Source organism: Synchytrium microbalum (assembly GCF_006535985.1).
Source record: "Synchytrium microbalum strain JEL517 chromosome Unknown SmJEL517_scf0004, whole genome shotgun sequence".
Classification (NCBI taxonomy): Eukaryota; Fungi; Chytridiomycota; class Chytridiomycetes; order Synchytriales; family Synchytriaceae; genus Synchytrium; species Synchytrium microbalum.
The window spans coordinates 397721-425285 of NW_022158353.1; the positions used below are offsets into that span (position 1 = coordinate 397721).

The following is a 27565-nucleotide window of genomic DNA, read 5'->3' on the forward strand; positions in this document are numbered from 1 at the left end:
TTACCGATGTGGTTGCGGGTTGGATCTTGTCATCCATCTATTCGCATCACTCGCTAATCGACTTGTTTTGAAGCTGCATTTTCACCTAGTACAGGATGCTCGGCCAGGCTTCAGCACCTTCAGGCGCTATAGATTCCGTTCCTGAATTCATCATAAACAAGGCACAAAGTGTATCGCCAACAGATACCGATTCTCATAATGCCATCGACCAACATCAACACATCCAAACGTGGTCTTCACCACATCAAACCCCATTCAAGGCTGTAGGACATCGCGATGATAAACTTCTAGATCATGGGAATGACGTCGATCTAGACGAATGGAGATTGTATCTAAGTAATGTCGTAAAACCAACAATTGCTGAACAGGAGACCTTCACTCCACTACCAGAGACCAAGAAGAAGACTAGACGATTCACTGCTGATGAAGATGAGATATTGGAGAAGGGGGTTAGTCAGCGGGGTGGAAATGATGTTGATTGGGAAGAGATTTCATCGTTGCTGGTTGATAGAACATCAGGTACGTGATAAGCTGGGTGCTTGTAAACGATTTTTCATATAACTGACCGCAAGCTTTGCTTTTGAACCCACTACAGGTCAATGTAGAGCTCGATATTCCCGCATAAAGGCAAAGAGGAAGCAGGAAGTCACGTCAGCAGGATCACCTAGCACTGCACTTCTAGCTACAGCAGTTGCATCTGTCGCTTCAGCTTCCCAACCACTCCATAAACGCACACACAAGCGAACCCATTCAGATGCTTCAGCCGTTTCGAACGACAACGAACAAGAGTCTGCCGAAAACACGCCAAGAAAACAACGTCGCGGAGGAACGCCTCCGTTAACAGAGTCAAATGAACCACCGAGTCGAGATGGTGTCGCTCCTAGTAAAAAAATATTTGACTACTTCCTACGACCTGCCGGTTTCTTGTCTCATTCGACAAGGAGTCCTGCATTAACGGAACATCCCGTTGATGATAATGGTGGTATAGCAGCAGATGATCGAGTAATACGTAATGATCAAATTTGGGAATCTAAATTGAATGACTTGAGGAAACGAGTCTCGGAACTCGAATCTGACAAGGACAAGATTGAACGTGAACGTGATCAATGTAGGCTGCAGATTGAGCATCTTGAGGCCGAATGTGCCAAAAGAGCTGCTGATTCTGAAACGACAAAAAGAGAATGTCGAAAGGTAATGTCGAATTGCGATGGACGAAGTAGTAACTGGTTGACATCCACCACTTTGGTAGATGCTCGATGATATGGAACTTTCGAATCGATATCAATGGGGGCAGGCCCGAGCAAAGATGTCATCGCTTCTCAAAGAGAAGGCTGACAAGATGGCTGCAGAGAAACGGGCCTCGATGGACGTAGAATCTAGAAGGCTCGCACGTCTAGTTATTGAACGAGCCGGCATCGAATACGTTGAGAGGTGAGTTACAAAGTTAGTGCATTAGCTACCGGCTTCATTCTTTTTTCATCTTCTAACGAGCAATGTGACTAGGTGGCAAGAAGGCCATGCTTTCCAAGCTATTCACGTTAGACTCGCTCAGATACAAAGGGAGAAGAATGATATAGATCAGCAACGAAAACTCCTTACCAAACGCAAAACTGCAAGACCAGTAGAAGGTGGAGACTCTGCAGTCAAAGTAGAACCAATATCATCTGCTCAATTCGCTGAACTCGATGAAATCTTTAAGCTACGTAAAGATGCTCTTAAAAGGGAAGACACTGACTTACAGAAAGAATTTGAAAAATTGAGGCTGCAACGAGACTTGCATCAACGAGAGGTGCATCGTGTGATCTTGGAAGATCAGTCACCACTTAATTCTCATCCAGTCCTCAATGAGCGCTATGCTCTGCTTGAATTGCTTGGGAGTGGCGGATTTTCTGAAGTTTGGAAGGGCTATGATCTTGTTGAGCTTCGAGAAGTGGCGTGCAAGTGAGTTATAGCCGCAAGTGAGTTCTCAATAATCAGTGTGTGTAAGTTCATGGTTTTTTGAATTATTCTAGAATTCATTCACTACACTCTTCATGGTCTGAAGAAAGAAAACGAAATTATACCAAGCATGCTCTGCGAGAGTATCGTATACACAAGAGTCTAGTGCATCCAAGAGTCGTGAGGCTGTTTGACGTGTAAGAGACATCCTTCCAGTCACTTGTCTGATTCGAGTAACATACTCATGGATTTTATTTCGGCAGATTTGAAATCGACCATTCAAGCTTTTGCACCGTGCTCGAGCTATGTGAAGGCGGTGACCTCGACACCTACTTGTTGTCATACAAGAGTATTTCAGAAAGGCTTGCAAAGAGCATTATAATACAAGTCATGAGTGCTTTAAAGTACTTTTCGGAATTGACGCCGCCAATCAGTAAGTTTGAATGCGTGAACTGTGCGGACACCTTTTTCGCTATGTGTTGTTCTAGCTAACCACCTCCTTTCTTGACCTTAGTCCAGTAAGCTCATGGCATCTTACCACCAAGTAGTTTGAAAGTGAAAATTCAATTCTGACACCTTTCTACAAAAAGTTTCGACCTAAAACCAGGAAACATACTTCTAAATCCACAAATGGAGATTAAGATAACGGATTTCGGCCTCTCCAAAATTATCGAAAATGATGCGCCAAGTGTCGCACAACCTCCAGGAGGTGCACGAGAAATTGCTCTCACGTCGGCAAATACTGGGTTCGTGACAACTGGCTTTTTCTTCCTCGTCTTGCAACGTCTATTAATACAATTCAATGTGATTTTTTCAAAAGAACCTTTTACTACCTTCCTCCAGAGTGTTTCTGGAGGAAGGGTGAAGTCAAGATCTCGTCAAAGGTCGATGTTTGGAGTATTGGTATGTTCTTAATCAGTTCGGGTTTCGGCATTTACATACACCATCGTCTTTACTTTTTTCTTTCTGCAACAGGCGTGATATTCTTCGAACTGCTCTATGGTAGAAAGCCATTTGGTGAGAACCAATCTCAGCAAACCATTTTACGTGAGAATACTATACTTCATGAGGGACGTACTGTCGAGTTCCCATCGACTCCTCAAGTGTCGTCTGAAACAAAAGCATTTATAAAACGGTGTTTAGAATATTCGCAGGAGCAGAGACCTGATGTAGCTACGTTATCTCAAGATCCGTACTTGACGTTTGGCGCGGCTGCTAAACCGGTGTCGTCTAAGGCGGATGAAACATTGCAATTATAGTAGTAGATTTTTTTGTAAAAAGCATATACATCAGTCGAGGTCCACACTTACCGTCAGGTACGGCTGCTATATCAGTGGTTAAGACGGATGAAACATTGCAATTATCGTAGACCTTTGTAAATGTCATATAAACTCTTTTATTCACAAGCAAAATATTTTGATACTGATCATGCATGGGTTTATATCGTTTCTTTAAACCTCCCAATTCACTCAACCATCAACCTCCATCCCATCCTCATCCTCACTACCTTCACCCTCCGTGACATTTATCTTCAACTCAAACTCCTGATCACAACCAGAGTACGAGTCACACATCAAAAACAATTGCAGTCCCGCTTTACCCACAGGCATACCATCAGGCACCACAAACTCCATCTTGACATCCGCCTTCCATTGCAGCGTGGTACGTTTAATCCACAGCAAGGTCTTATCCCTTGGATCACCTACAACAAGCCACCAACTCTCATCTTTACGTGATGGATAGAATGGCGCGATAACTGGTCCAACCTCATTCTTCTTTGTCGCCTCCTCTTCGTTATCGTCACCTTCCCGGACGAGTTTAACACGTCCAGTGACAACACCACCCTGAGCGACTGTTTCCTCATCGACTTCAAAGCTGACGTCAATGTTTGGGTATCTGTTGGTAAACCTAGCTACTTCCATAAGTCGTCGATCGTCTATTTGAAGTGCGTTTACGCGATCGTCGTCGTCCATTTCGATTAAATCATAGACGGTTTCTACTTTGAGGGCTTTGAGACGTTCGATAGCGTCGGAGGTTAAATGTGGTACTTGGCGTAATGCAGAATCGCGATCCCACATGGCTTGTACACACATTTGAGATAATTCCATGGCTGCTAGTGCTGTGGGCAGCCATCCGGCAGAGGATATGACATCTACGCAGGCTTGGATGAGAGACAAGATTTTCTTTAATACTAGTTTTTGATCGGATTCTAGATCTGCTGGTAGCTGGATACGGGAAAAGTGGGCTTGGAGTAATAGATTGGTTTTGGTATGTGGAGACGTGAAATCCTTATCGAGTTTTACGGGTAGTCGGTCATGGATTTTATTGAGGACGGTTTCCTCGTGATGTCTTATCGGTATGGTTTCATATTCGGCGGCATGGGATACTATTTCAAGCAGACCTCGTAATTTCGTGGTTGCTTTTAGGGATAGAGCAAAGGTCTCGATGGTGGCGTAATGGACATAATAGTATGCTGCTACCATACCTAGATTGACTGGCGATACATCGTCTCCTTCAACTGATATACATTTTGATGTGGCTAGTTCCTCCAATGTCGATTCTACCAAGTCAGACAGCTTTTCAGACAAGTGTCGATGACTTGCACCCTGCATGCCATAGTAGTTGGGATTGAGAGCCATACGACGGTACAAGAATGTCCACGTCATATAATCTACTGCATCCTGTTTATTTTCGATTGTTCGAGCATCGACTTCAGCATTGAAGAAATCGTGCAAGAACCGGTCGAGATGAGATTCTACGGGCAAGGCTTCAAACAAGAATTTCTTGTAAAAGTCCTTCTTTACGGCCTAATCAATTCATTAATTATGTTAGGCAAAAAAATGTATCGTGAATGCGAATCTGCTCGTAAAGACAGTAAATTCTCACCTGGCACATTAGTACACACAAACCACCATCCTGTCCTTCAGTTTTAGAAGCCCGACCCATCATTTGCAATACATCAGCAATTGGATAATCAGAGTATCGGTGCTCACGACCTTCATAATACTGCGTACCCATAACCACCACCAAATGAGCGTCAAGCGACATGCCCCAGCTCATTTCTCGAGATGCAATAACAAGCTGCAAAGCACCAGTCTCATAAAGCGACTCTACAGTTTTCTTATCCTTTTTGGACAAACCTTCGTGATAGATGCCAATACCATAAGGCAAGACTTCAGCCAGTGCCTTGTCATCTATTTTCTCTACATATGGTTGGAGACTGGCTTCATCAACGTGCAAGAATCGACGTGGTTGGTCATCTGCAGCACAGAATATGAGTAATTCGTTGGCTGTTAGACTACACTGTTTACGAGATGGGACGAATATTATGGTGGGAGAGGGTCGAGGTAGTTGCGTTATAGCAAGATACGTTGGTTTGGCCATGGTTATCATGAGAGATGGGAAGTGCGGTACATTATATCCTTGGATGTGGATTTCGAGAGGCACTGGTCGTACATTGGGATGAAAGTTAAAGACAGAGGCTGGAGGAGCTCCAATCCATTCACCGACATCTCTAGCATTAGCCAACGAAGCACTCAACGCGACGAATCGCATCTTGTGTCGTTTTTCTGGTGGGATTGACTTGTCTTCACCTAATTGAGCAGCTACATATCTCATACGTGATACGACTTGTTCCATGACTGGACCCACAGAACCTCCAATAAGATGGATTTCATCGATTATAAATAATCCGACTTTTTGTACTCGTTGACGCTTCTTCCATCGTCTAGATACATTATCCCAACATTCAGGAGTAGTGAAAATGACATCTCCCTTCTCCAATAGTTTGAGATCTACAGTCACATCTCCAGTCAATGTTACGATATTTTTACCACCCATGAGACTACCAAACTTGACCTTCCATTCAGAGGCCAAAGTTTCTACTACGGATTCATACGGAGCCATGTATACAGCATGTGCTCGTGGTGAGAAGGCCCATAGTCGAAGCAGAGCAAACTCGGCACATATCGTCTTGCCTGATCCAGCCGGAGCTCCTACTAGTACGTTATCATCTGAATTATATAAAGAGTTAAAGACCTGAGTCTGGATGGGGTTGAAACGATCAACATCATCCTTATACAGTCGTTCGAATAGTGGATTCTTTAATGCGGATACGGCGAGTGGTTGCAAATCTAAGAGTTCTGTGTGTGGTGGATACTTGTCGGGAAGGATGAGATGTTTAAAGGATACAGGCAGACGGACTTCCGAGTGAAGCCATCTGTCCGATATTACAGATATAAAGTAGTTGGGAGGAAGTGGCTCATACAATGGTACATAAAAGTCCACTTGATGAGCATCACCTGCATATCGTTTCTTCAATAAGAATGTATCATGGAAGAGAATATTCTCACTATCAGCATCCTCTACAAATATCCAGAATGACTCAGCCAATCCATTGCTATGTACAGCATCGTCAAATTGGAAGTCGGGAGTGATGGTCAATTCTACTTTAAGCATGGATCGAGATATGGGCGATACTTTGGCATCGATTTCCAGTTTAGGGAATTGATGCACGAGACGATGTATATCATTACCGGCTTTGGGCATACCAGCAAATTCTCCCAACTCTTGAGGATTCAAGTCGTAATAGCGTTCCCATGGAAACTCTTTACGTTCGAATCTTTTAATGATTTCTAGCAGCTGAGGTACATTCTTTTGTAGCGATGGGATGCCCAAGAATTGACGTAGCGGAGACATGGACAACCACATGTGCTTTTCAACCATCTTGCACATGTCCAAGGCTTTACGACTCAACTGTGCCCATCCTCGTTTAAGACATATTTCGAAGATGGCTCGAAGAATACGACCAGCACTCTGAGTTACGTATACCATGTCAGACATGAGAGCAAACCTAACAAAATTATGGTAACGTCAGTATGCAAAAAAAAGCTATTTTGACATGTGTCATAACGTACCCTTCAAGTTTGAGCTGCGAGATGTATGCCTGAAGCAGCACATTAATCTTGGCAGTAGGCTCCTCAATGCCCTCCTTAACTGGAATAGGCACTCGTTCCAAAAGCTTGGATAATTCCAACTTCTCTTCTTCTCGTACAGGTATATACTTGAATTCATCCGACAAGGCAAAGACTCGGAACAAGTCAATCAACGACATGGTAGGTTTTAAATGTTGATTATAGGTGGCCATGGAAGAATGCGAGATATAAAAGTGAGCAGCAATACGACCGAGCTCGGTTACTTGGAATTTGCCTGTCTTACGATCATATTTAAGCAAATTGTGCTTGTCGAGGACGGTAGCAGCTGAATGGATCAAGTCCACACGATGCTGCAGCAAGACCGGATCTTCCTTTAGCTCGTCGGGAGATATACCATACAAGGTGCAATTACGAAGCATACGGACGTATAAATATGTATATCCAAGCCATTGGACAGCTTCATCACGATTACGTATGGATCCAAGTACGATCTCAGCATTCAGAGTATCGGCCAGTTTTGAGACTAGCTGTGATTCGATGGGAAGCTGTTCGTTCAAGAGAGACAAGTAATATTGCAATTCCTGGTTTGTTGTTATGATTATACCTTCACCAAAGGTGTCGAACTGAGGTCGGCCAGCTCGACCAAGCATCTGTAATATGTCCTGAGGCGACAATTCAACCCAACGTCCCTTCTCTGGAGAATATATTTGGGTTCCTTTGATGATGACAGTATGGGCTGGCAGGTTGACACCCCAAGCCAAGGTTGCAGTTGATACCAATACTTTGACGTGAGTACCTGCAAACAAGTCCTCTACAAGTGTTCGATCTGCTCTCGTCATACCAGCGTGATGAATGGCAAATCCATATGGAAGAATATCAGCTAAATCGGCATTCTTCACTGTTGGGGCTTCTTCCTGCAAGATACGACGGGATGCTTCATCAGCAGGCAAGATCTGCATCAGTGTATCCTTTTCCAAAGCCATATCTCGGAGAGCCTTGGCTGTTTTAGCTGTTTCTTTACGAGAGTGACAAAAGATCAAGACTTGATTTTTGCCAGCTTCTTCCATGACTTTTTCATAAGCGATTTCGTTCATGGTTTGGAAACGTTTCGTAGCCTTCTTTTCCGTAATACCTATATATTGCTGTTTGAGAGGACATGGACGGAAGCTACCGTCAAAGAAGAAGAGACCAGTCTTCATATCGACTCTGAGGAAGGCAGCGACATCTACATAGTTGGGTAGAGTAGCAGACAAACCGACCAAACGACATGGCTGTTGAGTTTGTTCTACGGTTCGAAGAGTACGTGCTACAATAGCCTCCAATACCGGCCCTCGTTCATCGTGTAGTAAATGGATTTCATCAACAATGACAAGCCTTACTAGATTGGTATACGATCTATCCGTAGCTTTACGAGTAATGATATCCCATTTTTCTGGCGTGGTGATGATGATTTGAGTTTCAGCAATTTGCTGCTTAGTCAACTGACGATCACCAGATAATTCAGCTACGTTTATTCCGTATGGTGAGAGTCTCAGGCCAAAGTTTCCGACCATTTCTTGGACTAGAGCCTTCATGGGAGCTACATATACAATCTTGAAGTTGTCCAAGTCGACTTTACCAGTAGATGGATTGATATGCTTGCCAATTTCGTGCAGCATTGTCAACATGGCGACGTTGGTCTTACCAGCACCAGTAGGTGCACAAAGTAAGAGATTTTCATCGCTATAGAAGGCCGTAGGGAAGACTTTACTTTGGACTGGATTGAGATCCTTGGTTCCTGTGAAAGCTGGTCTAGCCCATTCTGGTAGATCAGTTATAGGTACCTGAGAAGGAGAGCAGATTAGATTTCGGTTTTCAAGGTAAAACAACTGCGAAAATTATCAGCCATAGCAACAAAATGCAAATAAGGGAACTATCATCCTTACCAAAGGAATGTTATTTGCCTGGGTCTTCTTGGGTGCTGGCACATGAACCTCTTCATATCCCTTCTTGCTACGTTTGAATGATCCTTCAGGCAACTTGACTTTCTTATTCGACATCAAGTGTCCACCAGATGAGAAGACCAACGACTCCAAATCTAGTATTTGACGTGGGGCTAGACCTCCAGACACACGTTGATGAGCAGGAGCCACACCAGGTCCAGCATCTTCCATATCTACATCCATAAAACCACCAATTTTGCGCGACCCATCGTCTGTCCGTTCTTGAGGTGCAGAAGCTAGTTTGCCTAATATATCATCCAAACCCAATTCACGCATGCGAGCTTCAATGGTGGCTTTAGCTTCAGGTGTTTGGGCTTGGGCAAGACGAGTACACCATAATACAATATGACGGTTTGAGATCAAGAGCTTTACAAGCTCGAAATTTCCAAGACCAAAGATATCTAATAGTTGGGTCTCGAGACGAGATGGCGGTGTAGTTTCGAGGATTCGGAGAGCTCGATCAGTCATATCTTGAGCTTCATTGACATTGGAGACTCGTGCTACGACCATACGTTGGAGCCAGAAGGCATCAACATCGTGGACTTTGAGGACGGTAGATTCAGTACTACTAGAAGCTGCGGATTTACCGGAAGCACGAGTCGAGATCTTCTGAGATCGTATAATTATAGTCGAGTCATCCGCATTCTCATCACCTTCCTCGTCTTCGTCGTCACGATTACCAGTTCGTAACGTGGCAGTAGCTTCAGCATCCTGTCCTTCATCCTCCTCCTCATCATCGTCATCATCCTTGATTTCCATTTCATCGTCCGAGTCTTCGTCTTCTTCTTCCTCGTCAAAGACGACAGCAACACCATATTCATCATCCATGGTATCTAGTTTCCTAGCACCTGTATCGGCAGATACGGCAGCGGCAGCCTCAGCTGCTTCGTCTGCTCGGTAATCTGTGATTTTTTTACCAAGACCTACTAGATGCGCAAACTTTTCTGATGACAAGACAGTTGCAGATCCTCTGATATCTTGCAAGAGCCTTTCAATATCACGTTTCTTGTCAAAGTCCTTTGCGGTTTCTTCTTTTAGGATTTGGATGACTTCGTCTGTAGCTCCTTTTATTACATCCTGTGGTACATCGCCCAGCTGTTCAGCCATAAAATAAAGCATGAGCTGATGGGTTTGAGCGGTATCTTTGGTTCGTGGACGGTAGGTGACACCTTCCAAATCTTCTGTAGCAGCCAAGACATCCAATCCATGACCCTTCATGAATCTAAACCATTTAAAAGCAAATAAGAACTTCATATACATAATATATATACCTGGATGGATCTTGTAACTCACTTTTCCTTGTCAGCTTTACTCTTCCCCTTCTTCAATTCACGTTCATGGCCTTGTCGATGTAATTTATCTTCTCGATCTTTGCGTTTCTTGTCGATACGAGCCTTCTCATCGCCATACGTTCTCTGGGCTCGATCGCCCATCTTCTTGGGGTCGATTTTACCATACAATGTCTCTGATTCTCCAGATGGTTCTTGATCTCGACGAGGCAAAGCTGAGCGGTCAGCCTGCAGAACCAAATTGGAATTGGCAGTATATCCATACTGGGTGGCCTGCTGTGCTTTATCAGCCATCGTTCAGAGCTTGTGAGCTGGAAAGGAGAGATGGCAATTAGTTTATTGGTAATGTTTGAATTTTTAGCCATAGAGAACGATGCAAGGCAGGTCTAAAACAGTACCTGGTGAGTTCAGAACTCAGAGATATATCTAATTGCGGCCTTCTCTTTGCTGTATGCTTCTAGAGTCAAAAAATGATGGAATGAGCTTTGTTGATGAATGCTTGATTTCTAAACACGAAAGGAACAATGGAAGTCAGCGTAACGATTACCTTGTGAGTATTAGCAGAGAAATAGCTCGACTTTCTCTATGCTGCGCGGAGCTGATGGATTTAAAAATCAAGTTTTGGTGCTGTTTTGAGTTTCGCGAAAGAAAGTCAAGAAACACGACCTTTGAACATCTTTTCCACCTCTGAAAGGGACTGAATTATGTGATTTAACCATTAAAACGCGATCATCGCTTCGAAACTCGTAAAACCGGACTTGATCAACAGCTGACAACCACATTGAGGGTTTTATTCATTCTACGACTGCACCATGTATCTAGAATCGGGCAGTAGCTTGCTTTGGCTTGTTAGCCAGAATCTTCTCAATTTCAGCCATAACTGAATCAGTCAACAATGGAATGACTGAAATTGCAGTCAAGTTTTCATGGATTTGCTCGACTTTGGAGGCACCCATGATTACAGTAGACACGTTAGGGTTCTTAGCGCACCAGGCAAGCGCCAAGGCAGACAACGAGCAGTTCAAGCGCTTGGCAATTGGCTGTGTGCGATAGTGTGTCAGCATTTGCGTCTGGTGAAAAAGGAAGCGTGCAAGCAAGAACATACCGCCAACGCATCAACTTTAGCCAAGTTAGCTTTCCCTTCAGCGTTTTCGGTGTATCGGGCTCGGATCTAATCAAAACCGTTGAGAATTAGAAGGGTTGATTTGGGATAGTGTTCGTTCAGACCCTCGACGTACCGATTGCATCTGAGCGTCAGCCATGGCAAATCGGGAATCTTTTGGTATGTTTCCTGAAAGTAGAGGTATGGTTTCACTATTTGGGTCCATTAAAGGAGTTCCACAAAAAAACTCCAAAAATACCTTGACTGTATTTGCCAGACAAGACACCGCTAGCAAGAGGGGACCAAATGGTGGTTCCCAAACCTCTCTTCTTGTAGAGAGGTGCATATTCGGCTTCGAACTTCTCACGGACCAGCATAGAATACTATGATAGCCTAACGACTATCAGAAAATGTCCATATAATCCATACGTTATAGCAGTATGACTTTACCTGAGGTTGTTCACAAGCAGGGCCGATGAGGCCAAGACGGTCTGCAACAGCCCAAGCGTCAGTAAGCTGTTCTTGTGACCACTCAGATGTTCCCCTGCACAACGAAATCTTAAGCAATTGGTTCCATATGTCGAGATCAAACTCCGTCATTTACCAGTACAAAGCCTTTCCTTGGTTGATGACGTGGTTGAAGGCTCGTACGGTTTCTTCCATTGGTACAGTGTCATCGGGACGGTGAGCAAATACGACGTCGACGTATGGCAGGCCCAATCGTTCCAGACAGGCGTCAAGACCTTCAACAATGTGCTAGAAAGATAATGGCATGTCGTTAGGATTTTTGAATGTTATGTGCAAATAATCAAGCGGTGGTAAAGACTCGACAAAGAGGAATGGACGTAGATGTACCTTTCTGCTCAATCCTCGGGCGTTCCAGCCCATACCATTCATATCACGGACACCAGGTCCGAAATAGATCTTGGTCGAGATGATCAAGGTGTTTCGTGGCCACTTGAAGTGACGAATGGCAGCACCCATAACTTTTTCTGATTCTCCGTTGGCGTAACCTGCAAGTAAACGTAAATCACAACATGAATTTGATGCTTTCAATTTGACGGAGCCTTGACAAAAGTGCAATTACCTTCGGCAGTGTCAAAGAAATTGACGCCAGCATCGTATGATGCCTTCATACAGTCGAATGCGACCTCTAGAAAGTGTACACGATGTGAATTAGCAAATCAGGAGCGACAATGCGTTTCAAATTCAAGTTTGGCTCGATGGAAATCCATGAAATCGTTTGATGGGTAAACACCACAAATTGTTTGTAGCGGTCGGTGTTTCATATACAGCTCATCGTAATCTACACTGTAACACTTACGATTTCCGACTTGGCCTCCATAGGTAACCCTAGCGACAAACGTGTGAATAATCCAAAAACCCGTGGAAAATGTTGAAAACTCACCATCCTCCCAAACTGAGAACTGAAACCCGGATACCGGTGTTTCCAAGGTTGCGATAGAGCATCTTGGGGCCCTTCTTTGCTGGAGTTGTAGACATTATTGAATTGTTTTCTATGCTGTTTCTCAGATTTGAAAGCTAACAAATGCTGTAACACAAGCGAATGCAGCTTAGCCGTTACTAAAATAGAACGGAAATCGCATGGATCACGGAGACGTGGTCTATGGTGTGGATGTGGTCGCAGGATCGCGTCGTAGCATTCTACACACACCAAAAATCAGTACGCTTTTGTGCGATCTTCATACAAAATCGTGTTGCAAAAATGTGTTGCTGTTATATACAAAATATCAACGATACTAGAACGACATAATCAATGTTAGTAAGAATGGGAGTATCGTATTGATGGGCGGATGCCTTACCGTTTCCTAAATTACCAAACTGTTAGACACGATTCATTGCTGAATTCGACAATCGTGCAACTATTATCGCTTACCGTGTTCTTGAAGGAGCTGCCGTCGGTCAAAGCAGCAGTATGTGCCTTGTATTCCATGGTACAGTTGCCCGGAAGATCGAGCAGTTTCTTCATCGTATCCCTGTATGGGATTCATGACGTTTGCATTCCAAGTATATGGTATAAGATGCTGATACTATGAACATACCTTATTCTCAAGCCGATTCTCCCTTCGCTAGCATTAGTGTTCCATAGCGAGAGTATGTCCTCATTGTTTCTTATCGAGATAACTGCTCCAGTTATTTCGCTCGAATCACCAAAATTGTCTCCAATGACTGCAATCACCAGATTCTCCCAATAGCGACTTGAAAGTCCCTTCTTGAGCCGAACCTAGAGCCAAATTAGTAGGATGAGTCCAAGTTTCGAGAACTGTTGTGACGTTTCTGTGGAGGGTATGCAGTCCAGGTGCAGTGATAGTACTCACAATCCATTTTCCACCTTTTGGATTGTCCTACAGAATTAGACAAGTTAAGAAAACAACCGAGCTCTAGTCAATGCATTTCACCTCACCTCCCAAACAGGACGAGTTCCTTTTCGAAACAAGTGTATATCGGAAATGTTTGGTAGCTCATTAGGTCTTCTCATTCTTGAATAAAGGCCCCAGAACTCCTCAATGGTAGCAAAGGTGCCGACTTCTTTAACACCACTTAGATAGTCGTCTGATATGATCTTTTGACCTGGAGGACGATGCATAAACCTAGTATATACGATAATATGGCGTTGGCTTGATTCTCGATAGACGGCGTCAAAGAAGTTGATGGTTGAAAGATCCTGTGGAATGGCTTGATGCTTAAACAAAACACAACAAGATGTTGCTGATTGCCAGAGATAACGAAACTGCAACGAGTGTGCAAGATTATTACCAAAACACCCACGGAGTCCTTAATACATGCATTCCATCCTTTCTTGCTTCAGCATCACTGTTGGAATTGAAGTTTGTTCCAGTCAGTAGAATTTCGAGCAACGGGAAGAGCTCCAAATCAGTACCTCTGCTGTTGTACAATCCTATTTGCGACTCCATTAGATGTGACTGGTGCGCTCATAATCGGTAATCCAACATTCACCAAAATTGTGAGTCCTGTCAAATTACAAGTTGTCGACGTGAGGGAGAATGGTAGAAAGTTAAGAAGGAAGTGTATTTAAGGTCTCTTTACGCGTTATAGGAGCTATAATGGGCAAGTACGTGAAGACGTGGAAGAAAGAGCCGCTACAATGAGCCATTTGGACGTTGCTGCTGGTAAACAGAATTGCTGGTCATCTTCCAGAGCATCGACAGTAAATTCGAATTGATTTTATGTTATATCTATTGCATTTGCTCGTTACTAACTCGTTTTCATCGATAGCAACCACTATCACCAAGCAGACATCAACATTCTTGAGCTACTTGAAGCTCCTGATTCCAAACACGGACGCTACGAGAGCCGCGTCTGAATACTGGCCTAAGCTCTTAAATCCAATACTACTACATCCTGAATCAGACCAATCGAGAGATTACCATCGATCGTGAATGATTTCGAAGGCATGACGCAGACCTCCCGACCACAATTATATCAGCCAACAAAGAATCATTGCTAGTTTGCTCTTAATAGATAAAAGCATATATATTAACACACTCTCTGAGGAATAAATATACGATGCTTGCCAAACAAACAAATATATAAAACGTGTTCAATTCACAGTCCCGTACTTGATACACCCAAAACTGTCCCACTACGTTTACTTCCCGCTACTTTTACTACTACTATTGCTACTCTTCAACCGTTCGATGTTTGCGCACCGTCATCATATATGGCAGGTATCTCAAACTGGTAAAGCCATCTACAATCAATTCCAAAGAATGGTTTGGATCCACGTCGCCGAATTCGAACCGTTTGAGCAGATTGGCGATACAGATTTTTGTCACGTTGAGAGCAAAGTTGCGTCCGATACAGTTATATTCGCCGGAACCTGATGAGTGTGGGAATGAGTTAGTATAAATGTTTAGACGAGTTTGAACGCAATATCTGGCGTGGCGAAAAGACGTACTGAATGGCAAGACTAAAGAAAGACATATGGAAGTCAGCAAAAATAAGCAGGAGAAATAACAGAACAGCAATCTAAAGCTTACATCCAGCAGCATCCTTCTTGGACCCATCCAAGAACCGTTCAGGAATAAACGCATCTGCATTCTCCCAAACGTCTGGATCTCTCATTAAGACAAACAAAGGCACCATGACACTGGTACCTTTCGGGAAGAAGAATTCACCGAAACGGACGTCGCGATTCAGGTCTCGAACAACCCAGGTTACGCCGTGCAGCCGTAAGGTTTCGTTGATACATGCTAAGATGACGTTGTGTTTTAGTGCTTCGTGAGGACATGGTCGTTGACATGACCATTGGTAAGGACCGTGGGTTTTTTTGCACTCACCATTCAGGTATGGTAGCTGTTTACAGACTTCGGGCGGTATGTATCCCGTTAATGGATCAACGGGGGTATTGTCAATCTCTTGTTGCAGTTTCTTGTATGCGATGGGGTTGCGGATTAGACTGATGAGCATGAATGCCATGGCTGCAGAACAAACGTAGAGATTTTAATAAGAAATGTGACATGAGAATTTCGAATAAATGGTTTTTTTGTCTTACTTCGTGATGTCGAGTTGATTCCTCCCGATAAGAAGAGGAGCGAGTTTGACACGATTTCGTTTCGGGCTAAGCGTTCTGCATCACCCAGAGGGCCGTCTGTGTCTGATGCGCTTGCACCGTCAACCAAAACTACAGAGAAACCCCAAATCAGTCTCATCCTGGGTGAGAAAACTACGTGCTCAAAAGAATCATACAGTCATGGACTCCTACACATACCTTGTAGCAAATCAGCTCTTCTAGTCTTTCCAGCAATACGATCATCAATCAACGGCTCAATAATCGCAGCCAGTTCCGACGTCTTTGCATGAGCATCATGCAAAATGGGGTTTGGGAAATACTTTAAGAAGCTTAATACAGACATGAGCACTTTTTTAGAAAAGATGGCATAGACTAAATCTGGAACTTTTGCGGCGCCTATAAAGAGTGGAATTTCAGTTCATACTTGGCATGCAGGTATTGCTATGATTTTCGTAGGCTTACCAGTTGTGGATGTCATTGATCCGAAACTGCCGCCGAATGCACTGTCGCCTATGAGAAGAATCAAGAGGTGAAATTCAGTCCCATTTGATGGCGATTTAGAGAAATGACTTAAAGGTACTCACCTAGACAATCAGCCATAAACAATTTGAGTTTCTGCCACACATTCTCGTGTATCTCGCCATTGGGACTGGCGTCAATGAGCTTGTCTAATTGTGTAGCTAGGATACCAAAGTTTTCGTAAAAGCCTCCTTCTACACTTCGAAGATGCTGAATGCCGAATGCTGGAGCGATGGCTTTACGCATTCTCTTGTGTTCTCCGTGGTCCAGTGCGGTGAACAAGTTGTCTACAACGAGAAAAGCGTGAAAATGGGTATGAAGGCGTGAGGCGATAGCTTCAGAGTCGTACCACCGTATTCGTTATATCTAAAGGTCTTGTACACAAACGCTGGCTAGAAAAGACGAACTTGGTGTTAGCCACGTTTTGCTTATCAACTGTCAACACTCTCGAAATCGATTCACACCTTGTCTATAGCATCTGACTGCAAGATATAACGAGCTATATCGGGTCTTGCCAAGCTAATCCAAGTCGTACCCTACAGAAGTAACAGCGCAGGTCAGAAATCATAACCAAAGCGTCTTGAACATACACTCTGATCACATACCACACGGGCAACAGGTCCATACTTTCTATGAACGGCCAAATGTTCTATAATTTGCAAGAGAAGTCATGGTTTGTGTGAGCATCAAATGCTCGGAGGTCGTTAACTTGGAACACCCAGATCTGTTTACTTAGAGGATACACAGTCCACCCGCTTAGCGTACAGCCAATAGCTATCAGCGTTCTCGACTCGAGCAATGGCAGCCACCATGGTCCTGGAAGTGTAGCGAGTGGGGAGGTGTAAACTTTGCGAAGATGGAACAGGAAGCGCACTACCACCGCAGCAGCGACTCCTGACAGAATAAGAGTCCTGGCGTTGCTTTGATCCATCATGGATACTGAAGATGGAAGCTTAAAGTTAGATCGTTCGATACGAGGTATTGTCCTTGTTTTCGTTTGTTTTTATCTCGGACAAAAAATGAAAAGACCGGGGGAGGATGTGAGTAACATTTCGTCTGTCAACCACCAAACTAACGGTAGTAGAATGTTCACTTTTTGCGTCTTCTAGTTTGGAATTCACAGTCGCGAAGCTGTTCCTCCGAAAGTCGTGATGGACGCTAGCTAGCATCCAACATCGCAAACTTGATGTTGGTTCAAGCTGCTACGATTCTACACTGATCGGCAAAGAGAGCACCGATTACACTTTTCACGTTAAAGCGTGAACAATTTTGATCATTACAAGATCAGGTTCCATGGTGACTATGATGGAACTGTGCGCCTCGAAGCTTGTCAACTTTGTTAAACACGCAGTTCCAATAGTATTGTGATCGACCACTAATATTCATTTCATCTTGATGCGTTCATATAACAATGATCTGTGTCTCTGCTTGCTCGTTCCTTCCAAGGTGAGACACTTCAGTGTCGTAAAGACTGTTTTCACATACAAAGCACGAGCTTCGTGTAATGACACTCAATACATTGGTAATCTCAATACGTTCAATAGTAATATGAGACTTCATATCGCCCAAAAATCTCGTCAAACGGCCAATTATACAATATTCACGTGTCCATATTCGCAACAAAAAGCAAAAATCCACCAAAACGATTGGAGGCTTTCGTGTGAAAATCGCCTACCAGCTGACGCCAGAGCTATAAAATGATTAAAGTGAAGGCTCTCTATAACGGCGAGTTCAGAAGGTTTTCCCTGTCTGAACCATTGAGAACAGAAGATGAGGTTTTGCACTTGATTTGTGACAAGCTTCATACGGTCTTCGAGATTCCAAGTACCAACATATTGCAGCTCACTTATCTCGTATCAGGTGCGTACTCTTACTTATCCTAGCTACATATGTTGCTTTTGGGCTGAACGGCTGCCATCTAAAAGTTTCGTTGTTGATTTCAATGCAGACACCTGGAAGCCGCTTCTTCGAAAGGATCTTGCGAATATCATGAACGACATGACATCTGAACATAATCTGAGAATCAATGTCGCTACTGGATCCAGTGCCTCTGAACACGAACAGACCTTGCCGTCAGTCACTACCGTAGATGCATCAACACCAACAGACGTATCGACCGCACCAGCTTATGAAGAATCTATTGTATCGACTGCACCAGTATATGAAGAGTCTACTAGTTGCGTATCGACTACACCAGTATATGAAGAGTCTATTAGTAGTAGGATGTCACAGCACACACAAACTGAAGAGGTTTCACACGAGTCCAATGATGATCGCTCTTCTCAGCCACGATCTCCAGCTGATGAGGCGCCTGTTGTTGATGATGGACCTCAGTACTCGAACTGGGACATTATATCAAATGAGTTTGGCTACTGTAAGTCGATTATTTTCAATGTTTCCGTTGCCAATGAGAGAATCACGCTCCGAATCAAGATACTCACGCTCGTTGTTCTTCAACACCAGATCGAGTCCTGGCAGAAACAGCCATAGAAGCCAACGTATCCCAAGCTGCCAACACCATACAACTAGCATCAGTCATCGTTGCGTCCAAGCTTGAAAACGCAGTCCTCTCAGCTATACCAAATCAAAATGATGCACCCCTCCCACCATACCTAGACAGCATCCTAGCACCTCCTCCACAGCCTATCGGTCAAATCGCTGATATCTTTGCAGAGGGGATCGTGAGAGCCCGAGAAAGATTCTGGTCTGGTATTGGGTTGTTTATGAGGAGTCCTATGGTTGAACGTACGCTGCGAGTGTTTTCGTCTGGTATCCAAGTAGAACCGTTTGCCGATACTGTGATTGATGAACGGAGCGTTGTGGATGAAGGAGTGCAAGAAGAAGAGGAAATCATTATGTTTGATAGCACCATGGATGAATCTGCTTCCCCAACGTAAGCGCTGATCTCATGGATACATTTTTCTTTCTGTTCAACAATATTTATTTTTCGTTTAGGGATGAGTTTCATGAAGCCTCGGCGTCGTCAGATGACCATTCCAATGATGTTACTTTCCAGCCTACCGTAGCTCCACAATGTAACAGCTGGCATGGTTTTTAAAGTTCTGGTTTGACTCTGCTCACGCTTCTTCGAACTCGATAGCTCCCATATCTCAAGCATCTCATACTTGTGTTCCAACGTTTGAAATGGAAGATGATATTGAATCCCTTGGCTGTAAGTTGCAAGTTCTGATCGAAAGTCCGCCAATGACTATTCTCACAAAAGCCTCGTTGTAGCCTTCTCGGAACTGCCACCTTCCAGTTCTCACTCAGAAGAAGCAGAAGAAGAAGAAGCACAAGACAATGATGACCATTTATCACAGTAAGTTGTTGATGAATACTCTCCATAAGCTTGTCGGTCTTGACTAAATCCTGTTGTTGATAGATCAATTGTGTCTGTTGCCACAGATACCACCACTACTGCTCAATCAGACGACGAGTATGATTTTGCAGAATCGGTAGCTGGCAGCGATGATACCGTCTTGTTGGATTTCTGAATTTATTATAAAACAGATCAAATGCACATTTTACCTTTCAATTTGTATGTAGTATCGCAACCTCAAAAATGCACACACAGTAAAATTAAATCAAATTACATTGGTTGCAAATTTGTCTTTAGATGGCTGTTGTTGGCAGGCGTTTGTAGACAGTCGAACAACGAAAGCGTCAGAAACATCGAGCTATCGTTCGCAGAGAAGTTTACATCTGCTTGCAAGAGAATATTCCGCTGCTTGTCAAGGTCCAATCCGGCGATATGTAAGTTCATAGTTGATAACAAAAGCAATCAAAGATCCAGACGCTGAGTTTTAAACATAGGAGAGCGACAAGTGTGTTTCTACCTTACGAACTGGAAGTCGAAGAGCACCCGCTCTTTCATGAACTGTGCTTGGCCTGTCGCTCTGGCAATCTGTCACGGGTAATGTGAACCAAAACATCGTGATTTGTGGCATTCAAACACATTCAAACAAATGACGACGAGGAGCTGAACAAAACCGTTCAAACTGCGGGTTTAGGTCAAAGTATTGGTTGAACAAGATGTGCCGATCAATAAGAGGGATAGATGGTATGAATGCTCTGTGGTTAATGTCACTTTTTGAGAACCTGGTGTTTTCAACCATCGTATATTGTGATCGTTTCAGGATCTGACAGCTGACATTCTCATTTGTTTCTTTGTAGGGATTGCGTACCTCTATACTACTCTTCATTATGTGGTCATATCAGTGTTGTCGAGTACCTGCTAAAGTCAGGAGCGATTTTGGATCCTACTACTTTCGAGTATGCCTCGTCTTGATTTGATCTTTATCGAATACATTAGATATTAAGCCACTCTGCTCTATTATCTCAAAATCGGTCGATGAGATCTGCAACGAGTGATTTTCGAATTCACTAACGCTGTTCTTTTTTCGCAGGGGAGAGAGATGCTTGTATGGAGCCTTGACTGATGACATCAGACGGCTCCTGCTGTCTCATCGCTTGAACAAGGCCGTGGATCCACAGTCTGACATGGTATTGAATACAAGCTTGCATTTCATTTGCTTGGCCTTCCTAAATCGGTACAACAATGGCTAGGCCTTATTCCTATACGCGCTCTACTCAAACCCACTAAACCACGACGCCGACATTGAATTCAAATTCTCTGGAGGCAAGAGCGTGCATGCTCATAAATCCATACTGGCCGCACGATCCACATATTTCGCAGCCCAACTCGCAACTCGGTGGAGAGATGTCGCGTCTGTCGCCGTGAAGAACGGACGGGTGCATCCGGAATGCTTCCGGGCCGTCATGCTGTATCTGTATACCGGACAAGTGGCTCGAGACATCCCACCAGTGCTGAAAGACGATTGGATATTCATGTGCAAGCAATGGAAGTTACATGAATTGTATTCGGCGCTAACTACTGAGGAAGTATCTACGCCCATGTCGCATATACGACGAGGAGCAACAGCATCTAGCGGAAAGACGCAAGCTGTCCTGCTACGAGATATGGTTTCAGTCCAAAAACATATGGGGTCCTTGTATTATTGGATTTGTCATGGTGGATCACGGTGGACGATAGAAGGACGATTTCGTCATACGGGACAATCGTCTGATATCATGGTGGCGAAATTTGATGAGCTCAGGACGAAAACGATAGAAGAGACTGAAAAGGTGCGGGAGAGACATATGCAGTCTGCCATGTATAGTGAGGTGAATGAGGCGATACATGTAGAGGCTGAGCAAAGAGTTGATGCCAAGAAGAATCGGGTGTTGAATTCGTTGAGGCCTTCGAACGTTGCTATGGCTTTCTTGGTATGACTTCCATGATGTGGTTGAATTTTTTGTGGTGTAGTGCACCATTTCGTCTAATGCTTTCGATGTAGACTGCATGTCATCCAGATGTGATATTAAAGGTCTCGCATAGGATGTTTCCATGCCATCGAGCCTTCTTGAGACGCTCAGAGTATTTTGAGGCTATGCTCTCAGGTACGTCTTGTCGACTGCACATTATACCTTCGGCGTGCGCGGTGTCTCTGAACAAATGCTCTGTAACAAATCTACCTTTCTTGCACAGGTCGATTCTCTGATATCCGAAACAACACCCCAACCGATATGGTCAACGCTTCAGAAGCACTGCCAGTCGTGCCATTAGGAGCAGTGTCTGATCCAGATGTGCTCTCGGCTGTCTTGGAGTTTTTGGTACAGTTGTCCATTTTACTCTTGCATACTTCTCCTACTGACTTCCTTATAACGCTTAGTACGCCGACCGTGTCACTCTGCCATCGATTACACTATCACTTGCAGTTCTATACACAGCCGATCTACTACTACTGGATCGACTGAAGTCACTAGTAGTTGCACATATTGTGACATTGCACAACGTCCCAGTTGACTCATACGCTCTACTGAGAGCGTCATGGCACTTAAATCTGCCTAGGCTGGAACAGTACGCGACGAGGCTATTTGCTGCTACGTTAGAGGAACATATTGGAGCAGAAGACTTTTTGGAGCTCATTCAACAAAGTGCTGAGAGTCTGATTGCGAGAGATGAGGGTGCTGATACCGTTATTTTTGTGGATGATTTGAGGTAGAGTTCTTGTCTCATAAATTGAATTGATTGTAGAATTTGTTGAAACCGCTCTGAAGCGTCCTTAATTATTGACTTTATTTTTTGCTATACCCAGATATTACCTCGCACGACGCTTCAAAATAGACCCAGACGACGAAGCAGATCTCGTCACTGCACTGACAATGTCAACCGCAGAACCGAAATCATCTGCTGAACGCTCTATACGGCGATCTCTGGTGTCCACAGAAAAAGATGACGAGGGAGTGGTAGAAGATCCGGAAATTGATCTTCGGTTGCTTGAACAGGAGGAAAATAAATTAGAGTATGCTAGGTTGATGCGGATGTTGGATGAGCTGCTGCATAGTATTGGGCTTGAGATCTAGGGTCGATGATTTGTGGTGGTTAGTTGGTTGGCCTCTTGTATAATTTTAATACAGTGCGTACCTCTTGTTCTCACATTACTTGAAACTGGTTGTTTTCGGTGTCGTTGAAAGGGTTGTGGTCAGAGACTTCCAGCGATACAATACATACACTTCATTTTAATCAGCAAGGATACGTCCTCAAAGTTTTTCTGAAGCTATCATCGATGCCTCAAAACTGCAGTCGAGCTGTGGTAGTAATCTTATTCGGTGTTGTGATGGTTCTTGAAGCGTGTCCAGTCAAATGTGCAGTGCCCATACAAAGCGACTCAAAAAACCGTACATAACCACAAATCTCCATCCAGTTGATACCATAAAGTAACCAAGTGTGCCTAAAGACCAAAAAAAAACACGTATTGGGCAACGACGAAGACAACTTCGGTATGCAAAGCGCTTACCTCCATTTGAACATTCATGCTCTTCACATCAGCATATCTATCTTCAGCGGCCTTCAACAGAGAACACCTAATGACGACTTTTTCGGAATCTTCAGCGACTTTATCTCGCCGAGACCACTTGAATGACCTTTGCGCTTACTTCTTATTGCCGTGATGAAGCATCACTGCAGGAGAGGAGGAGACACGAATGAGCGGAATGAAGGAGAAAAAATAAACCCCTCAATGTCTGTCACTGACCAGAAATATTTCCTGCGACTTTCAGTTTCACGTTCCGAATCTTCAAACTTTTGAAGGTCTACGTCTCCAATACGAGAATTCGGGTCCACTAATTCTCGTGCTCGTTCTCGTGGGCTTGAGGCTTCCCATTCCCCGTGCGAACACAAATGCTTGGCAAAGACGTTCATCAGACTCAAACCTGTAGTTTGCAGCACATGTGACAGAGGTCTAAACTGTCTGTACATGTGCTTACATGAGCAACCTCGTAACACCAACCTCGTAACAATAGTATCAAACTACAATCCAGATTCTCGTAGCGTGGCCAACTCGCAGTCATAGACGCCACTTCAGTCTCGAATGTGAATACTGCTAGTGTCCCCTTGAACAGGCTGAGCACGTCCTTTGTAGCGTTGCCATCATGTTTGCAAGAAACGAAAGCACATTCCTATACCGACACCAAAACAAGCTGAGCTACAGCTGTTGATGATGATGACGAAGACCAACAACAGTAACATAACCTTGTCAGTGCGATGATGCAAACACTTGTCTAATGAAATGTGCGAAGCCCTATATACAAACTTACTCAATAAAGTACATAATCACAACTCCCTATCCATCCACTTGATTCCACAAATCAACCAATCGTGCCTAAAATCGTTCGGATTTCAGTATCCAAGCCTTGCACAAGTCCACAACGTCTTCAGTTTCTTACCTCCATTTGAGCATTAATACCCTTCACAGTAGCATATCTGTCTTCAGCAGCCTTTAATTGTTCTTTTGCCGCCAATGATGACTTTCCCATAATCTTCGCTTGTTCTTCAGAGACTTTGTCTCGTCGTTCGACTAGACGACTGAGATGATGAACGTGTGTGCTTAATATCTGTTGACGTGATGATGCATCACTATAAAAACCAACAAATATGAATCAGAGTCAGTGTCAGCGAGGGGGGCGAAAAACGTGCTACAAAGCGCGCAGAAGCGTGAAAAACAGCTTTCACTGACCTGGCGTATTTCCTGAGACCCTCAATTTCACGTTCAGAATCTTCAACTTGAAGTTCTAATTCCCGAATACGACAATTAAGATCTTCAATTTCTCGTGCTGATTCTCGTTGGCTGGATGCTTCCGATTCCCTGCGGCAGAAAAAGGTAGTTTGATCTCGTAAATCATCTCTCAAGGGACTGGACGCTGCTCCGACATACATAAGAGCAAACCTCCTAACAGTAGCATCAAACTGCAATTCAGATTCTCGTAGCTTGGTCAACTCAGCCGTCATAGACGCCACTTCGTTCTCCAACGTAAATATCGTTTGGGCAGTATCTGTCTCTACACTAGGAGTAGCAACAACAGATCTGGTCGTGGTAGCCAATTTAGCAGCAGCTTCCTTTTCACGAGCTAGAGCTGATCTTGACTCTTCTTTGGCTGATTTCAACTGTTGTCTGAGCCTTTCTTCATGTTTTCGAGCTCGCTCACGAATAATGGTGGCTTCTTCACGTTGAGAAGCTTCCTTCTTTTTTAAGTCGGAAATCTCGTCATTTTGCTTTTGAATGTGATTTATCTAGAGGAAAAAAGGATCAGGATCTTCGGTCGATAAAGAAGCATCGCAAGTCCTATACATACCAGATTCAAAAAGCCTTCAGCTTCATCTTCCTTGACGGTAGCTTTCTTGACACTCTGCACTTGCGCATGAATAGTACGTGATCGTAAAGCTCGTTCCAAATACAAATCAGATAGCAATACCAAAACATGTAGTCTCAATCCATCAGGATGTGATGCCACAGTTGGTTTGGGTATCGGTATTGGAGATGTTGGTGTGCTCAACAAAGCATGATGCTGTAGAGAGAGAAAAAAACTAGGCACCAATTCGTTGGAAAAGATCCAGGTTTGACTTACTGGTATATCTCTCAATGCCTTCCGCAAAGCATTACCCAATTCATAAACAGTATGGATACCAACAACGTCATCTGATTTAGGTGTTGATGGCATATTGTCTGTTGAGGCTTCTAAAGGTGACCGAAGCTCAAAACAAGAAGCTGCAATCTCTGCAGCTTCCAGGTCATTGAATCGAGCTAAAGATGCTCGTTCACTCTCTTCAGTGTGGAAGATCAGGTTTTGATGCATTCGATGTGCCACTATGAGATCCTATATTTGACAGGGCAGTATAACGTTTGAGTCTGGAGCAAAAAAAGACAAATTTATTTGAATATAATACTCACAGTAAATCGATCCTTGACACTACCAACAGAATCCATCTCATCCGTATCTGCATTTTGACTTGATTGTAAAGCGGCAAAAGGATTTTGAGTTGGCTCGAAATTGTTCGTGAATGGATCTTCTGTTAGCTTATAAGGATTGGACTGCCATTCTCGTATCACCCTGAGTAGCGAGCATGGATACAGTCCATATAATGTCGTAAAATAATCATCAATTCGTCGTTTCAGAATAGTTCTGGTGGAAGCTGACAAGAGTTTCTGCATGTAGTGTGATGCATGAGTCGACTCGTCATCAACTATTATTTGAAAGCGTTAGGTAATGACAGCCAAAGAAAAAATGGCCAGAACAACGTACGCTTAATGTCAGAAGAAGCCACACTCTTACGACGATCCGATAATGAATCATCATCGTCATAGTACTCGTCTCCAGCTTCACTACTCGCTGTACTCTTAGGTCTCCTAGTACCACCAAGTTGTCTTCTACCACCAAACGAATTGCCTGCTGCATTACTACTACCAGGTGAAAAGTTCATATACATTCTTTGTGTGTCCCATGCACTAGACATTGCGACAGCACCGGCTTTGATGGGCAGAGCGTCCTGGATTGCGGCGAAATTCGAGAGTGAGGAAGATGGTGATTGTTCGAATGCTTCTGGTTGTCGCTGAATCAACACATTAAATTCGGCCTCCCATTGGAGGACTCGTATCAGGACACTCATTAGCCGGTCGAGACGGTTTGTTATACGAATAGCTACGGCAGGTAATGAATATGTGAGCGCTGCCAAGGCAGTACTCAATAGTGCAGGATGAGACTCGTGCTACATGATTGTGAAAAATGTCAAGAACAAGATTGTGCAGATGAAAATGCAATGGTGTTTTTACCATCGCACTAGATACGAGCAAGTCAAATAGGCTAGTGTCGATGATAGTCCTCAGCTGTAGGTCCTAGTCGCAAGTGTGGAATGATCAGCTACAGCTAGTTTTTTTGGCAGCAACTTCCCAACATTAACACCCTAAGACTAACCTGACCAGCTTGGAAATAAGCAAGTAGCAGGGTCAATACATATAGCCTGTGCTCTGGATTCACAGCGTAATCAGCAATCAATTCAAAGAATTCCTACCAAACAGACCAAAATCAGTTCGTTCCTGTCCTTGCGCCTCTCACCGGCTTACAACACACCAGCGACATACTTGAGGAGAAGAGCAACTGGCAACCCAATCCAGCAACACCCGTTCAAGAGCATGATTCGACCTAGTTTCCCAATATGGTGAAGGAACCGTCTCTGCCAAGTAAGCGGCTCGAGATTTCTCCGTCTCTGAATACCGTTTGCCTTCTAGAGCACGCATGCGATCCTGTAAATACTGGTCCATGACAGTGTTGACTACGTCCTTGTTTCTCGACAAGAGCAAAATAGTGCAAGACACCACATCATTGTACATGTTTGGAGAGCAAGATTCAGGATGTAGTAATATTGGATTTAAGAGCTCAGGCCAGTATTCAGACGTGGCTCTCGTAGCGTCCATGTTTGGAATCAGGAGCTTCAAGTAGCTCAAGAATGTTGATGTTTGCTTGGTGATAGTGGTTGCTATCGATGAAAACGAGTTAGTAACGAGCAAATGCAATAGATATAACATAAAATCAATTCGAATTTACTGTCGATGCTCTTGAAGATGGCCAACAATTCTGTCTGCCAGTCACTTCCAAGTGTCGAGACATCCAAACTAGTCATTGTAGCGGCTCCTTCCTCCACATCTTCGCGTATAATGTCCATTATAGGCATCTAGAACGCGTAAAGAGGCGTTTTTCAGGATTGGATCTGGCTATGTTAGGCTCTCGTCACTTTTGCTCCTAATCACAATTTTCCAACCGATGACTGACACGTGTAAGGACAACCAGACAGATATGGTCGTTACTCATTGGATCAGTTGCAAGTCTTTACACGGTTATTTGGTATGCAG

The 27565-nt window shown here is 43.8% G+C and overlaps 6 protein-coding genes across 6 annotated transcripts; 1 reads left to right on the plus strand and 5 right to left on the minus strand.

Annotated features, from left to right (window-relative positions):
• Positions 1-95: 95 nt before the first annotated feature.
• SmJEL517_g01208 (uncharacterized protein) lies at positions 96-3197 on the plus strand (the record flags this gene model as incomplete). The annotated part of the gene is made up of 9 exons (XM_031167136.1): positions 96-519; positions 596-1191; positions 1250-1431; positions 1504-1941; positions 2013-2135; positions 2202-2371; positions 2546-2684; positions 2759-2841; positions 2914-3197. The coding sequence occupies 9 exons, from the start codon at positions 96-98 to the stop codon at positions 3195-3197; spliced, it is 2439 nt and encodes an 812-aa protein (XP_031026924.1).
• A 210-nt stretch (positions 3198-3407) lies between these two features.
• On the minus strand, positions 3408-10437 carry SmJEL517_g01209 (uncharacterized protein; the record flags this gene model as incomplete). The annotated part of the gene is made up of 5 exons (XM_031167137.1): positions 3408-4745; positions 4825-6790; positions 6855-8695; positions 8798-10076; positions 10148-10437. 5 exons carry the CDS (start codon positions 10435-10437, stop codon positions 3408-3410), a joined length of 6714 nt encoding a protein of 2237 aa, XP_031026925.1.
• A 524-nt stretch (positions 10438-10961) lies between these two features.
• SmJEL517_g01210 (uncharacterized protein) lies at positions 10962-12748 on the minus strand (the record flags this gene model as incomplete). Its single annotated transcript, XM_031167138.1, has 10 exons — positions 10962-11183; positions 11249-11314; positions 11382-11434; positions 11505-11628; positions 11696-11789; positions 11850-12001; positions 12101-12258; positions 12333-12398; positions 12570-12598; positions 12654-12748. 10 exons carry the CDS (start codon positions 12746-12748, stop codon positions 10962-10964), a joined length of 1059 nt encoding a protein of 352 aa, XP_031026773.1.
• Positions 12749-12996: 248 nt separating this feature from the next.
• Positions 12997-14203, minus strand: SmJEL517_g01211 (uncharacterized protein; the record flags this gene model as incomplete). Its single annotated transcript, XM_031167139.1, has 8 exons — positions 12997-13005; positions 13069-13074; positions 13143-13242; positions 13309-13490; positions 13585-13611; positions 13671-13949; positions 14032-14080; positions 14148-14203. The coding sequence occupies 8 exons, from the start codon at positions 14201-14203 to the stop codon at positions 12997-12999; spliced, it is 708 nt and encodes a 235-aa protein (XP_031026772.1).
• Positions 14204-14907: 704 nt separating this feature from the next.
• SmJEL517_g01212 (uncharacterized protein) lies at positions 14908-17250 on the minus strand (the record flags this gene model as incomplete). The annotated part of the gene is made up of 12 exons (XM_031167140.1): positions 14908-15107; positions 15186-15197; positions 15268-15480; positions 15568-15708; positions 15783-15911; positions 15999-16196; positions 16263-16310; positions 16385-16606; positions 16669-16711; positions 16784-16855; positions 16925-16968; positions 17052-17250. The coding sequence occupies 12 exons, from the start codon at positions 17248-17250 to the stop codon at positions 14908-14910; spliced, it is 1521 nt and encodes a 506-aa protein (XP_031026775.1).
• A 6754-nt stretch (positions 17251-24004) lies between these two features.
• SmJEL517_g01213 (uncharacterized protein) lies at positions 24005-27378 on the minus strand (the record flags this gene model as incomplete). The annotated part of the gene is made up of 12 exons (XM_031167141.1): positions 24005-24043; positions 24108-24297; positions 24398-24526; positions 24596-24951; positions 25014-25226; positions 25287-25535; positions 25610-25902; positions 25962-26424; positions 26489-26551; positions 26631-26723; positions 26798-27192; positions 27261-27378. 12 exons carry the CDS (start codon positions 27376-27378, stop codon positions 24005-24007), a joined length of 2601 nt encoding a protein of 866 aa, XP_031026774.1.
• Positions 27379-27565: the final 187 nt, after the last annotated feature.